The 14,095-nt window shown below is 36.2% G+C and overlaps 1 protein-coding gene across 2 annotated transcripts in view; it reads right to left on the reverse strand.

The window, feature by feature from the left end:
- Nucleotides 1-14,095, reverse strand: part of LRRK2 (leucine rich repeat kinase 2) — a 69,594-nt gene that overhangs the window by 9,943 nt on the left and 45,556 nt on the right. For both annotated transcript variants that reach the window (XM_062638313.1, XM_062638312.1), the window contains exons 32-46: nt 12,011-12,212; nt 11,313-11,401; nt 10,275-10,462; nt 9,195-9,349; nt 8,632-8,778; nt 8,287-8,478; nt 7,402-7,548; nt 6,971-7,071; nt 6,628-6,818; nt 5,804-5,964; nt 4,853-5,023; nt 2,766-2,866; nt 1,908-2,102; nt 709-902; nt 333-405 (exon numbers count right to left, since the gene is read on the reverse strand). In XM_062638313.1, the coding sequence (XP_062494297.1) occupies nt 333-405; nt 709-902; nt 1,908-2,102; nt 2,766-2,866; nt 4,853-5,023; nt 5,804-5,964; nt 6,628-6,818; nt 6,971-7,071; nt 7,402-7,548; nt 8,287-8,478; nt 8,632-8,778; nt 9,195-9,349; nt 10,275-10,462; nt 11,313-11,401; nt 12,011-12,212 (2,307 nt within the window). The remainder of the gene's footprint in view (nt 1-332; nt 406-708; nt 903-1,907; nt 2,103-2,765; nt 2,867-4,852; nt 5,024-5,803; nt 5,965-6,627; nt 6,819-6,970; nt 7,072-7,401; nt 7,549-8,286; nt 8,479-8,631; nt 8,779-9,194; nt 9,350-10,274; nt 10,463-11,312; nt 11,402-12,010; nt 12,213-14,095) is intronic.

Below are 14,095 nucleotides of genomic sequence, written 5' to 3' on the forward strand. Positions count from 1 at the left end.
AATTTAGTGTGAACAAAAACGGTCTGTAACAGCAATAAATAAAGGAGATTATAACCATTGGGATATTCTTAATAACAACCATTAATGTCACTCTCTACTCAGTTGCCAGGCCTTTCAAAGTCCTATAATGAGAAATAATTTTGCCTCTGAACTCTACTGTTAAAACAGATATTGTAAAACACATGCAGTTTGTCTAAGAATGAAGTAGAAAATTAGTTTTAGTTTTAGAGAAGCAATTAAAAATAAGCTAAATGAAATAAAGCTCCTATCGTTAACTGCTTTACATTTCACTTACAGTATTTTGTAGAACAGACAGCTAAGAACAAGTCTACCTTTACTGCTCTGTCTTCAAAAACTGCCAGTCTGCCATCAGCTGTGCCTACCAAGAAGAAATTCTTCTGTTTGCTGAAATAAAATAAATAAAGAATGAATTCTAGAAATGCCTTTATCAGGTATGAAAATATTAAATGAGTGGCCTCTGGTATTTCAAGAGTTTCACTAAACAACTAAACACAAAAAGCAAATACAACTACTTGTGGTCAGGAATGTAGTCTCCAGATATACTACGTGTAAAATTAAGTGGAAATACAGGCAAAATAAGCACTTGTCTGAGCAAAACTGCCCAAGTGCACTGGTGTCATTTTCTGAGCATCTCTGTTTAGTCATATTTCCTAAATGCAACCCAAAATACTTAAAATTCATTTTTACCTTTGCTTTGACAGAGAATTACAGTATAAACAAGTGATGGAATCTGACATTTTCTGCAGACGATGCCTTCTTGTTTCATCTTCTGTGTTAACTGCCCACAGAGAGCCAGACTGCGTTCCTGCTACAATCCAGTTTTCTTTCTCAGTAGGAAGGGTCACTAAGGCCAAACTTAAAATTTTACTATCTGCCACATCCTGAGTCAGAAAAGAAAAACAATATGGTTATGATTTCAGTAAGGATAAATGCTAATAAATTGCTCATAATGAAAATAAACTTCTTGGACCGTGAATGGTTAGGCCTTGGACCCTTGGACCCAAGGCCTATCTTTCCCATTCAGAAATCTAATTCTCTATTAGCAGAATACATCTTCAGCTGTGCCATCTATCTTCAAAGTCCTGGGAAAGAGCCCCCAAATATTATACAGGAAAATCTCTAAGCTGAATGCTGAAAAACATGTTCTTTCTCTCTATTCTAGTGAAGGTCTCAAAGCCATCAGAGAACTAAGCAAATGGAAATGCACTGCAATATATGCTCAGTTTAATTGCTAACAATAAAAGTACTGGTCTAATATTTATTTTTCTCATATTAGTTTTAGCAAAATAAGTCATGTAATTTATACCAAAGCTACCAATTCAAACGTATCATGGTCAACAGATGAAAATATAACTTCAATTATTTTGATGATGAGTCATATTCAATTCTGGCACACACATTCATCACAGCACATCAAGCCTGGTTAAAACCTTTTTCCTTTTCTGAAGGCACAGGACTGAGATGTACAAAAATCAAATGAAAAGAGCTGAAGGATATCACCCAAAGCGACACAAGGAGATAGCATCCATGGGAAGACAGGAATCTTTAAAGAGACTATCTGGATTGTTAAGTGAGGTAGAGATATGAAGGGCTGTGTAACTACTACTCCTTGTTCTAGCCTTCATGCTAGAAATAGCTTTCATCTGAGTAGAAGAAAGGAAGCCAGGAAGCCAGCATTATGAGAAAGTTCCATCTGGATGGCAGGAAAAGAAGAAAAAGCGGCTGCATTTTTGCTTCATTTCATGGGTACAGCGATGACTCACTTATGAGCAGTTTTTCTTCTCACAAAGCTTAGAAGTAATATCCTGCTGTTAAAATGCAATTAATTCTTCTGAAATACATCTGGGTGCCAAAAATTCAGAATAAATAGCAACTTTCCTACGTACCTCACAAGTATGTCCATCTGTATTTAGGTTAACAAATGAAAGTTGTGCTTTTTCCGTGTTCCCATTGCCTATCCAGACTCCTGCCTTCTTGCAGCTTTGATTGGCAGCAACCATGCACTCTGCTGTAGCTGTGCTGGGTATTGAAACATACCTCATCAAACATATAAGCTCTGCAGAATTCAGGATCTCATAAACCTACAAAGAAAGCCACAGCATGCACATGGTAATAACAATGACTTGTACAGTGATAAATAACAAGCAATGGAGAGTAACGTTTTATGAAATATGAACACAGTGTCTCAGCAGGTCTGCTCATTTTGTTAATGAGCAATCTTTGTGCACTGAGAAACTTGACATTGACTCTCATTTTTCTGTTAGAATTTCAGGAAGTCAGTGGGGTTAAGGCACATGTGAAAATTTCACTCATTTCAAAGAGCAACGCAACGTGTGATAACCGACACACCAAAGTAGGTTTCACATCCACGCTTGCTGTTCGTCCTCTCACACGCATGAACAGCATAGGCTAACTGCACTGATACTATAACAAAGTCCTTTTGCATAAGACTTTTTTGCAAAGACCATCAAGTAATCTGAACCCTGTTTCCCTGCAATCACTATACAGCAACACAGGGAAAAAACAGCAGGCTAGAATAAATGGTTGCTAGATTTGAAGAGAACTTTTTATGCTGGATGGCAAGAGCAGGCAGTATTTCATGGCTGCTTCAGTTCCAGGAAAGAAGGAAATACCCTGTGCCTCTTACTAACTTAAATGTTCAATTCCTTTTAGACAGCACAACAACTTTGTGGTATCATGTATTATGTGTATATACAAATACAAATACATATACAAAGTAATACCTGGGAAGATGTTGGTCGCTCCTGAGGGTTTTCCTTCAAACACTTTCTAATTAAATTCTCAACTTTAGGCCAAGGAGCACAGCCATATTCTCTTACAGGATCTAAAATGTGAAATTAGATAACTTCTTAACCGGCCTTTACCATAGTTCAGAAAGGAGAGTTCTGAATAAATTTCTTATTTTGAGATATCATCTAAGTTCTTACAGAGCTGCTCCTAGAAATATCATACTCTAAAAATGTAAAGCTAAAATGTCACCATGAACAGCTTGGAATTTCTCATCCACCATTAAATGTTAGAGCATGAAATGCTAGAGCTAGAGTCCTTTTCATTAAGAGCAGTTAAAGCAAATGGATTTTGCTTTAACTTTTTCTTTGCTCTTCCTACACCTGAGACTGAGTCACAGATGTGTGTGAGTTGTGTTTTGATTAAGGCTGACCATTCAAAGGCTTGTCATTTCAGTCTGTAGTCTTTTCAGTTCCTGTGGAATTGAATATGGATATGGAATACAGATGAGCTTCCAATAAAATATATAGCAATTTAGATAAACAACTTCATATAGTATTTATGCAATATGGAAGTTTAAAAACCACTTGGGCTTTCAATACATACCTTATGACTATAGTGATGACCTCTCTAAGAACAAAACAAGAAATCTGAAAAGAGCCTTTTACAAGCACACGTAGTGATAGGACAAAGGGGATGGATCTAAACTCACAGAGGGGAGATTTAGATTAGATATTAGGTTACCATATCAGTTCATGATAATTGACAGCAGATATTCCAGTCCTACATTAGACAGAGGTAACATTAATGATAAAATACCTGCAAACGAACATATTCAGTTCAGCACATGACAGACACTGTTTACTTGTGAGCTCAGCCAGAACCCTTTTTGGTGGAAATATATAAATGATGAGCATGTGCACAGATGGAATTCTATCTCCAGAAACTGATATTTCATAAGGCTTATAATACAGAAAACAGCCAAATGGACAGCTGCATTCAAGAGATACTGAGCCAACAGTTCTGGGGATGGCCTCTTTAGGAAGAAGGTTTAAACTGTCTGAGCCATGAATTGGATAATTCTCCTTAAGAAGTAGAAAATGTATGAACTCTGTCTCTCCTAGTGGAGAAGCCATGCCAGATGGAGTGGCATAGTCACTGCCCTTTCCTAGATGGCTTTTCAGTCTTTAAGAATCTTTCATGGTATATCCATTATTGCAGGGCAATAAGTAAGTACATCCCATATAAAGATTGTAGTACTATAAAATTTCAACAGCTCTTTACACAGAAATTGTCAAATTCTGAGTCATATTGTCCAGCTTGCCTATATCACATTCAGCCTGATAGCTTCTTCAACCTTCCTTCCAGCAGCCAATGAATACATATTATAAAGCAGATGAAATTATGAAGAATGTTATGTAGCTGGGCATGCACTTCACACTCTTGATAAGTTAAAATGGAATTCCTATTTAAATAGGAATTCTGCCGCTTTTTTAAGTGGCAGCATTTTAGATATATTTTTTAATTTAAATAAGATTTCAAGAGGTTTTTAAAAGATTTCAAGATCTGCAGCTTCTCAGTAATGGCTCTTTTAATGTAATGTATTATGATCGAAGAACAGAAGTGGAGCTGTGTTTATGTTAGTGCATGATATGCATTACCACAGTAATATGTGTGAAGTCCAGACATGGTATTAGAAGGCACCTTTAGCAGTGCATGACATGCATTACCACGGTAATACGTGTGAAGTCCAGACGTTGTATTAGGAGGTACCTTCAGCAACATCTGTTTTATCTAGATCTGGATAAAGTCCCACATACACAAACCCTCTGTTTCTTTCCAAAGTGAAGCAGATAGATCCCTTGAAATGGCAATGAAATTTTGACCAACATGATGTTCGATAGATGCCTATTTCTCCTTATTTCAAGACCATATGAAACTAGGAGAAGCTTTAAAAAATTACTATTATTTATCCTCCTCTGATCACTGTCAGATACAACATAAAACATGAGAGGTGTTATTTTTGGAGGAGGCAGCACAAATGTTCCACTTTTGTTTTAAAATTGTGAGAAAGAAGGCATACCTGGTAACTTTCCTTGTATGGCTATTTCATCAAATTCATTTGGAAACTTCAAGCCTTCCATTATTCTACCTCCTCCTGTTAAAATGTCATAAAGCAGCAAGCCAAATGAATAAATATCAGCTTGCTGATTGTAAATAACATTTCCTCTGGCAACCTCCGGTGCTCGAAATCCTGCAAATAAATCATTCATTAATAGTTATGATTCATACCCAGATGAAGCCATCTTTATCCTTTTAAGAGCAAATGCTTATTGATGAAAATGTCACAGGAAGTAAACCAAAAATGGCTCACTATTTCTGGACTGGCGATAGCTTGCATGTGGCAGACCTCCAAAAATATCAGCAATCAGTACAAAGGAAGGGGACAGTACATCAGTTATAGAGGTCCCACACCATTACATATGAAATAATTAATTTATCAATGAATACTGAAAATGAAGGGCAAGTCTGCAGTCTTTACTGAAGGCCTAACATTTAATATTTGAAGTCACACCTTCATGCTCAATTTCCAAGACCTAAAGGCACTTTTCAAAGTCGTTGAACTGTTCAGTGCTTTAAAACAGATGTTAATATGTTTTCTCTAAAGTCAGGGAACAGTGCAGATATTTATTGCCCTTAAGTACCCATGTATTACTGAAAAATAGAACACCAAACAAGTTTAGCAGTACAACTTCAATATCGCAATAACTACCCTAAACCAAAACAGTAAAAATTATAATAAGTGCATGTAATTTAATCTGCTCTCTTTTAAACCTTTAGTATACTCCTTGATTCTTCTAAAAGTGGTTAAAACATGAATAGGAAGTAGGGTCGAGAAGAAGTACAAATCTGGCATCATAACTTGTAACATAATTAGGATTTCGTTTTGTGATTGACTTCTTACAGACTACATAAAAACCATATTAGCTATTTTTGGACATAATGCATTGTAAACCAAAGCATTTTTCCATACCTGGTGTGCCTTCAGAAGTTTTTATTCCCATTCGGCAACAATACTGGGCAATGCCATAGTCAGCTATTTTTGCAATAACAGCTGAATTGGGATACAGAGTAAAGAGCAACACATTGTGAGGCTTTAAATCACGGTAGATGATCATTGCTGAATGCAGGTACCTGTTAACCAAAATAGTATTTATTGAAAGCATTCAGGGATGCATCGATACAAGCACACTGAGTGAATTATTCCCAAACCAGTAAATTATGCTTTCAAATGTTAAATATTGTCTTTAAAAATGTCAAATGTCACCAACATGACACCACCATACTGGATACTGACTTCAGAATTGTTAGAATTACTATTTACTGTACATAAACACTGCAGCATTTTAGTACCAATTCTTATCTGAAGTGTCACTGGCAGTTTGAAAACTGAATCTTAGAAGTTTAAGCTTCATCGGTCCCTAAGCTCCTTTTGCTGGTTTTGTCATTTTACAGTCACACTTCAATAGCTCCTGAGGACATTCATGGACTTTCAGAACCTTAACAATACACTGAATTAACTTCTTTGACATTTTAATAAGAAACCAATGGCCACATACAAATTTCACCCAGAGCTCTTGCTATTTCTCTACTTACATGAGAGACACTTGTTAGCAGAAAATCACAGGTAGCAAAATTTTGTGTTACCTATCAGCTAATCAATCATAAAAATGAAAGCATTTGCCTGGCCCAGGGAACATTTTGCTTGAGATGAGATATAAGAAAAGATTTTCATTTGCACTATATCCTACCTGCAGCTGTATCCTGTCTTTAGAGCAAAGTAGGTATCACGTTTACCTTAAGCCATCAGCTACATGTAGGGCTATCCTGTGCTGAAGTGTTCTAGTTAAACTTGCATTGTCTTGTTGAAGCAAACGATCAAGAGATCCTTTAAGGGCTAATTCCATCACCAGCATCCGGGGACGGATTGCAGCAGCCAGCAGAGACACTAAACTGGGGTGATGGAGGTGACAAAGCACTGCAAGCTCCTGTAAATTGTAAAATCAGATGAAATACTGTAAATAGCATAACCTCTGTAGTTCTGAAGTAAACTCAGAAATGTTTTGGAGCTTTTTAAATTCTTCACTAGGGTTGCTATTCTAAGAGTGGCACTACAGGAAAAAAAGGCAGTATTTCTTACTTGTCTTAGAAGCCTGAGGGAAGTATGTTTATTGAAAATCTTTACAGCAACCTCTTCTCCACCATAGGATGCACGGTATACAGATCCAAACCCACCATCACCTTTCCAATGATAAAATTGAAAAGAATATTAAAAAAAAAGGGATATCAACCATTTATCAAAAAAATAGCTGAAAAGTCCAATTTTAAAATGGGTGGATCATCTACTGTGTTAAGGTTCATGATCAGCAATTCAAACACATAAAACCCAGTGTCCTAGCATAAAAGTTAATGGAAAATCAAAACTTAATAACCCCAAATTCAGAATAGTTTAAAAAATACATTTCTATAGAAAACAAATCTCTAATTTTTTCTTCCATATATTGCAGAACCGACTTCAACAGATTTGTTTACATCAGCTCTGTAAAAAAGACCCTACAAAATAATGTCTACCCAAGAGAAATTCAGGAGCTTCATCAAATTCCAGGTCATCGTTGTTCAACATAATATTTCTAGGCAAATCAGCCAGTATCAAATCAGGAGCAATCTGAGCTATTGGAATGGTATGTCTTGGTTCATCTGGATTTACCAAAAGGTCACCTAAGAGAAACAAATAAGACACAAAAAAGAAGAAAAAGGATACTCATCATTCAAAAGGCATTGAAAGGTACATGTATCTCTGTGAGTGCACATGATTACCTAAATAGAAGTACTACATGAGTACCTAAATAGAAATGCTTATGTGTGTGTACATATACGTATGCACACACACTCATAAACATACATACATGCATATACAACTAATTAAGTTTGCCATTCAACTTAATGTATCTCACATGTTTAAGTATTTTCAAGGTTCTGTATATGTACAAATCAAATGTGATAGCAATTGTGGCTATGTAACAACACCAAACTGACCAAGAGATTATTTTTCTGTTTATAAAAAGAAACAATTCTGTTAGTTTGTAGAATGTAGAATGAATATAGCTTTTTAAATTTCTGTTGTATATGGTCCTACCAAAAGATCTAGTATCAGCTTTACTAAGTGCTAGACTGAGTTCCGTGAATGAAGTTGCATTATCGGTATCATGATAAACGATTACTACCATTTACACATAACTATACAAAGTAGCTGCAATCTGTCCCGTATTATATACATATACAGACAGCTCTTACATAAAAGAAAAATGAGTTGCTTTTAACTTTTACTGTTATTTTACAGAAATGAAACATTTTAAAATAACATGAATTACCCAGATGTTATGAAAAGCTGATGCGTATAATATTTATCTACATACAGATGTACCACTTATATGCCTAAATGGCATAAAAATATACCTTCTTCAGCCTTTTTAAGTAAGTCATCAAGAAGGATTTTTTGGTGCTCTTCACCATCCTGAAAGCTGTACAGGGCCCATTTCTTCAACAGTGTTTCCCCTTCGCCACATACATCTATATCCAGCAAACCTGGAAACCATTCTTCCATAAGAGAATCTATGTGATCCACAACTTGTCCCAGAAGGATGCATCCTTGAAGAAACCAGAAGAGGGAAACTACAATCGCAATCTGCCATACTTGCAACCACAAAGCTAAACTCAACATTCCAAAGGCAAAAGCACAACAAACCAAATGCCAAGCTGCACTCAAACTGGAGCAAAAAATCAGGCTCAGGAATAATTAACCTTTTCTGCAAGAAGGTGCTGTAATCTTCAAAAAACTGTCTGGGTTGTTGTCAAATATTGCTGATTCCACCAGGCAATAGGCTTCAGGAGACCAGTTCAAGTAAATGCCTTCTCTCCAATACATTCTGTTAGGACGAAGAGCTCGCTCTAGAAAATACAAAATTAGATTAAAAATCTGATCTCCAATATGAATGTAATGTTTTAAATGTATGGAAAATGTACGGCACTTTGAATATTTAATTATAATAAATATGAATATTTAGTGGGTAGGATTATGCCTACCCAGCTAAAGAACAAAATAAAGGCTACAACTTTGCAATGAGAATAGCCCTACATGAGAATAGCTGAATACAATCTTTGCCTTTTGCACACATCAATAAAGATCAGGCATTATCTGTTCCTGGGTATTTTTAAGTTACAAAAATGAGCACTGCATTTTCTCATGTTTGTGAAGTGGCCATAAATTAGCCAAAGTAAAACAACATAGCTTCAATATGCAGGTGTTGGCATTCGTGATCAATGAATTCGTGCTCACTATTGCTTTTGAAGATAAAGATTTGTACCTCTTCCTGACAGCATGTAAGGTGATACTTCAAGCAACCTGTTGATCAGCCTGGACCAAAATCCCATAGGAAAGTACGGCATCTCATAAAGCCTGATGATAATTTCTGAATTTTCACAGTGGGGAAGCTCTATAACAGGTCTGTGATCAGACAAACTGAAAGAATAAAATATTAGACATTATTTAATGCTGCTCTTTATTGAAACTGACTGATGCCATACAGTATTTATTACATAAAAAATTATTTATTAATGAATGATCAATTCAAACGATCAGAGGGCAGACAGGTAGTGTGTTTGCTTATTCTGCTTGCTTGTGGTAATGTGAAGTTCTGCTGTAATTTAATCCCAACAGAACCTCAATCATTAGATATTGAATGTACATGTGAGAAAAAAACTGAGACACATATAGAGGCAGGTAAAATGTTCAGGTAAAATCTTCCTCTGCCAGAACTTCAAAGAATATAGAAACTGATGAGTGCAACCATGCAACATTCTCCATTAGGCAACATAAGCATTCTTAAACATATTAAGAAATCTGTAATTGAGGCAGAGGAACTGTGTTAACCTGCTTCAGATAAAGCAAAAGGACCTTATTCAAATCCAAGACACTTCTTTGTCATCACATTTAATGACTGAACTGTTTGGAGGAGATACTGCCTCTGAGTAACTTGACTGTGGTTCTCACTCCAAGCAAACAAGCTATAGAAATTCATGGTTAGTTTTTATATTGCAATGAGTATCTATAATACTGGCATACTGCAATGTAAAGGTAAATTATAATCCTCCTGCTGCATGGTAAAAGAAATATTATCCTTACAACACAAATCATTTTATCATTTCTAGGTTCCTTTTACCCACCATGCTAATAGGATATAAGCTTTATCTGGTACAAGATCAGCTTAAAATGTCTCTGAAAGCATTTACTAAAATTTAGTGTATGAAGTATGTTATCATGCTTTCATATACCAAATTGCTTTAGTGATCACTAGTCAACCTGATTAAACTAGTTAACCTGATGGGAATGTTTCATTTTGATTGATCTTTATGGCTGCCATTTGTGGGTCTAGCTCTTTGCTTACCTGCTTGGGATTAGTAGTTGATCCTCTCCTAATGGCAAAGCAATCTGGAACTTTTCCAGAAGCTTGAAGTACTGTGACATGTAGATCTTAGGAAACTTGCTCTTCTTTAAAAGGAATTTTTCCACATCTGAACGCTTTACAATTCCTTTAGGATATTTAGAAAAGCCTTCCACTTTCACTGTCAGAATCTTTCAAAAAAGTAAAGCAATTTCAGCCGTTCAGCCATCATTAGGTTTCATATTCCTGACAAATTTTTCTCCCTGAAATATTTAGTAGGCTAATACTTAGGGGGGGAAAATGGACTCCATTTCACAGTGAAAATGAACATTTTCGTAATGCTAGCCAGCAAGAAGACAGCAGTGAAAAATATTAAAGCTGTCCAAACCTCTTGTGTGCTACCATTCTTCAGTAGCTTTCACTGTGTGTTGTGACCTTCTAGGTCTTTTCTCACTCTTAATTGCACCAGTTTTAAAGATTCAAACTTACATTTTGTCATCCCATTCAGTGTACTGAATGAAAGGTAAAGTTTCAGAGGGTAGGAAATCTGAATAAACATAACTGGTGTTTCTACATCAACATTTCACTGATGATTTCTCTTGAACAGTCAGTCTGCTACTCTCCCATCCCAAAATGTGAATCCACCACTCCCTTTTGCCATCAGTAAGCATACAATGACCCTTTTTCCCCCCATTCTTACTGCTTTAATCCAAAGCTCCAGCTTTCACTGCAATTTATCACAACAGATTACAGCATTACTTTGCATCCATGGGTTTTTTCTATTCTACATCCATTCTCGTGTCCAGTGCAGTTTAAATGATACTGGACATTACAGCATAAGAACATAGAACTGCTGAGACAGGCCGTTGTCTTGAAAGCAAACGAAACAGAAAGAGCCAGGTAAACCAACCTGGGTCCTGAGAAAATTCTAGGTAATGAAATAGTAAAGAAATGGTGAAGAAGAATCACGGATAAGTTACAGTGGTTTCAGATGGGAAAAGGTTCTACAAATGTAGATGAAAAAAGCAATCGGGGTCTAACCTGTGCCATGATTTTACACAGCCACTTGGGATCTACAAAATACAGATCTCTCAGCTGTAGCGCTGGGTCTTGAAAATGGAGGAGTACACCTGCACAAAGAATGTTGTATTTAGCAATGCATTTCTCAAGCTCTATATTAAGCACAGTAAATACCCCACTCTGGGCTGTTTTTCTTTCTTGACATAAGCAGTTTGAATAATAAATACAGCTACTGAATTTATGTCAGTATTTCAGGACAGTACAACACAATCATGGTTTGTTCAACTTTACTTGACATCCTGTTAGATTTGTGATCTGACCTGATTTTCTTTCCAAGCAACTTATTTTTTGGTTTATTATTTAATCTTATGCAGTCTGTAAAGCACTGAGATAAGCTGGAACATATATTCATCTAATCACTATTCTATTCAAGCTATTACAGCAATTGCAACTTTCTTCAGAAACTGTGCTATCTAAATAGCAGTTATAATGTTTCCAAGGAGGAGTAAGAGATATAAATTGTTACAGTAGTAATTCTTTATATCTTGGAATTCCTTTGTGACATAGTAACCTGGATTATCAAACTAAAGCTACCCAAGCTTAAGCATTTCAGCTTAACACCGTGGCAAACTTTTGTGAGATTTAAAAACACACACAGGTTGGTCTGCTGCAGATGTGCAATAAAGTGCTAACAAACATACCTGAAGAGAATATTTTACCTGATTCATTCAGAAAGTGAATTGCGTGAGGGAGTTCATTTTCATCCAGTTGTAACTGGCTTTCTTGTACCAGTCCCAGTAAGCGTTTCTGATCAATCACAGGAAATTCAACTGGGACATTTTTACGTTCCAGCAAAATTCTCTTCTCCAGCTCCAGGTAGCTATCAGGAATTAGCTGACCAACCACTGGTTGTTCTCTGATCTGCATAATTAGGAATAATAATCTCAGATGTATTCATTTATTCATGTGGGATTTACTGAATACAATGGCTTCTGAAAGGTAGATGTAACTGATTTTTCTTCCAGAATTTTAACATGAACATTCTTCTAAAAATGAATACTCAAAGAAGAAAACATTTCCATGTTTCCATAAAAAATGATGTCTTCTTAGAAGACACAATTTCAAAGAGAAAGCTTTGATTTGAAGTAAAATATTTTCTGTATGAACAGATGATGTTACACATCTCAGGTGAGCACAAGACAGAGGTAAATGAATAAACTTTATACCTCTTGTAATCTGTAATCTTTCTAGACATGTCTTCAGATAAACTGGGGGGGAAAGGGTAGTAGCTTAACTAGAAGTCTCCATTGCTGATAGTCAGTGGACAAGAGGGGAGGAAGAAATAAATTTAGCCAGGTTAGTGACACTTAGAGGAACCAGCCGCATGCTTTGCCCTGTTTCCTGAGCCTGCGTTCCTTCCTGGAGACATTGTTTAACCTTTGTTATTAGCTAGCACCCGTCCCGGTGGGTGCTGTGCTAGTCTGTTGGGGTTTTTTTTGAGGAAATGGGAAATAATTTTCCCAACATTTCCAAATTGGCTTCTTAGTTTGTAATCTTCCTCTAAAAGAAGTTAAACACCAATGCACTGTGGCATTTGTATGCGTCAAGAATATAATTAGTACCTTGTGTAATTTCAAAGACTCAGAGCACTTTCTAACAATGTTGAATACTTAACTCACTTTGTCCAACTTCAAAGCAGGTACCTTGGAGCACTCCTTTCACAAAGTGCCTACATTAATTATGGAAAATACCTCCCTTTTTTCAGGCTACCTTCTGTTTGTGTGAAGTTTAAATGTGAGTTTAAGTCATAGTCACAAGGGATGTGGATGTTACAGGAATAACTTCTAGACAGAGGGAAATGTTTTCAAAAAGCAGACCTTCTCCTGAGTGCTGAAGAAGTGTGGACCTACAGGGCTACATAAACGTCTACAAACATCAGCTCTATTCACGCCTACTAAATGTATGAGAAGTCAAATTAATCCATTCCAGCTGAATAGGCCACCTCATTGCCACTTAGCACTGGTTAGCTATTCCTTGAACTGTGGAATGAAGTTAGGCAGATTATGGATGCAGCTAAGTTCCTGAAAGAGAAACATGAGGTGTGTGTGCTTTTCCTTTCCTTTGAGCCACCACCAGTGTGAGGTTGGTCATAAATACAGCATTAGCTCTATAAAATCTTCCAAGCAGTAATTCTGAAGAAATTTGGGCTCTGCTATGATTTATGAAGTTCTGCCACTGACTGCAGTAGTACAGGAAATCACCTTTTCTCTTTAACATGTTATGACACTGTACGTGATTGATACTGTATAAATGAAAAAATAAAAACATGTATATTCTTTTGTAACAGATTGGATCCTGTCTTTCTGTCAGATCTATGCCTGGGCTAGTCTCTTCATACTTATTATTCACACTTACTGCTTCATGCTGCTGCTTAGGAGATAAGCAGAGAATTCCCCTTTCTAGGAAGGGTTTCATACTATGTAAAATAAAAATCAGTAAATGGAGAATTAGTTGGCTTTCAGAAATCACAAAACCTTACTTCCTGGTCCCCTGAAATCTTGCACTACATATATTGTAATTATATGATGCCATTCAACAAAAAGCAGGTTTTGATCATGTTTCTTCATAAAAAAAGATGGCCTATTTTTAATTAAATATTCTATTTATGGCCCTAGTGCTTGAAAACAGAACTTAGCTGAGATTTTTACTAAGTTGATTTTTCTGGTAGAAAATGAAATTAAAACAAACCTGGTGGTTTTCCTTCATTATTTTGCTGTGTGTAACATTTTCTATAAGGCAAGATG

Source organism: Pezoporus occidentalis, unplaced genomic scaffold (assembly GCF_034315485.1).
Source record: "Pezoporus occidentalis ecotype Australia unplaced genomic scaffold, CSIRO_AGI_Poc_V1 ctg56, whole genome shotgun sequence".
In the NCBI taxonomy this organism is placed as follows: domain Eukaryota; kingdom Metazoa; phylum Chordata; class Aves; order Psittaciformes; family Psittacidae; genus Pezoporus; species Pezoporus occidentalis.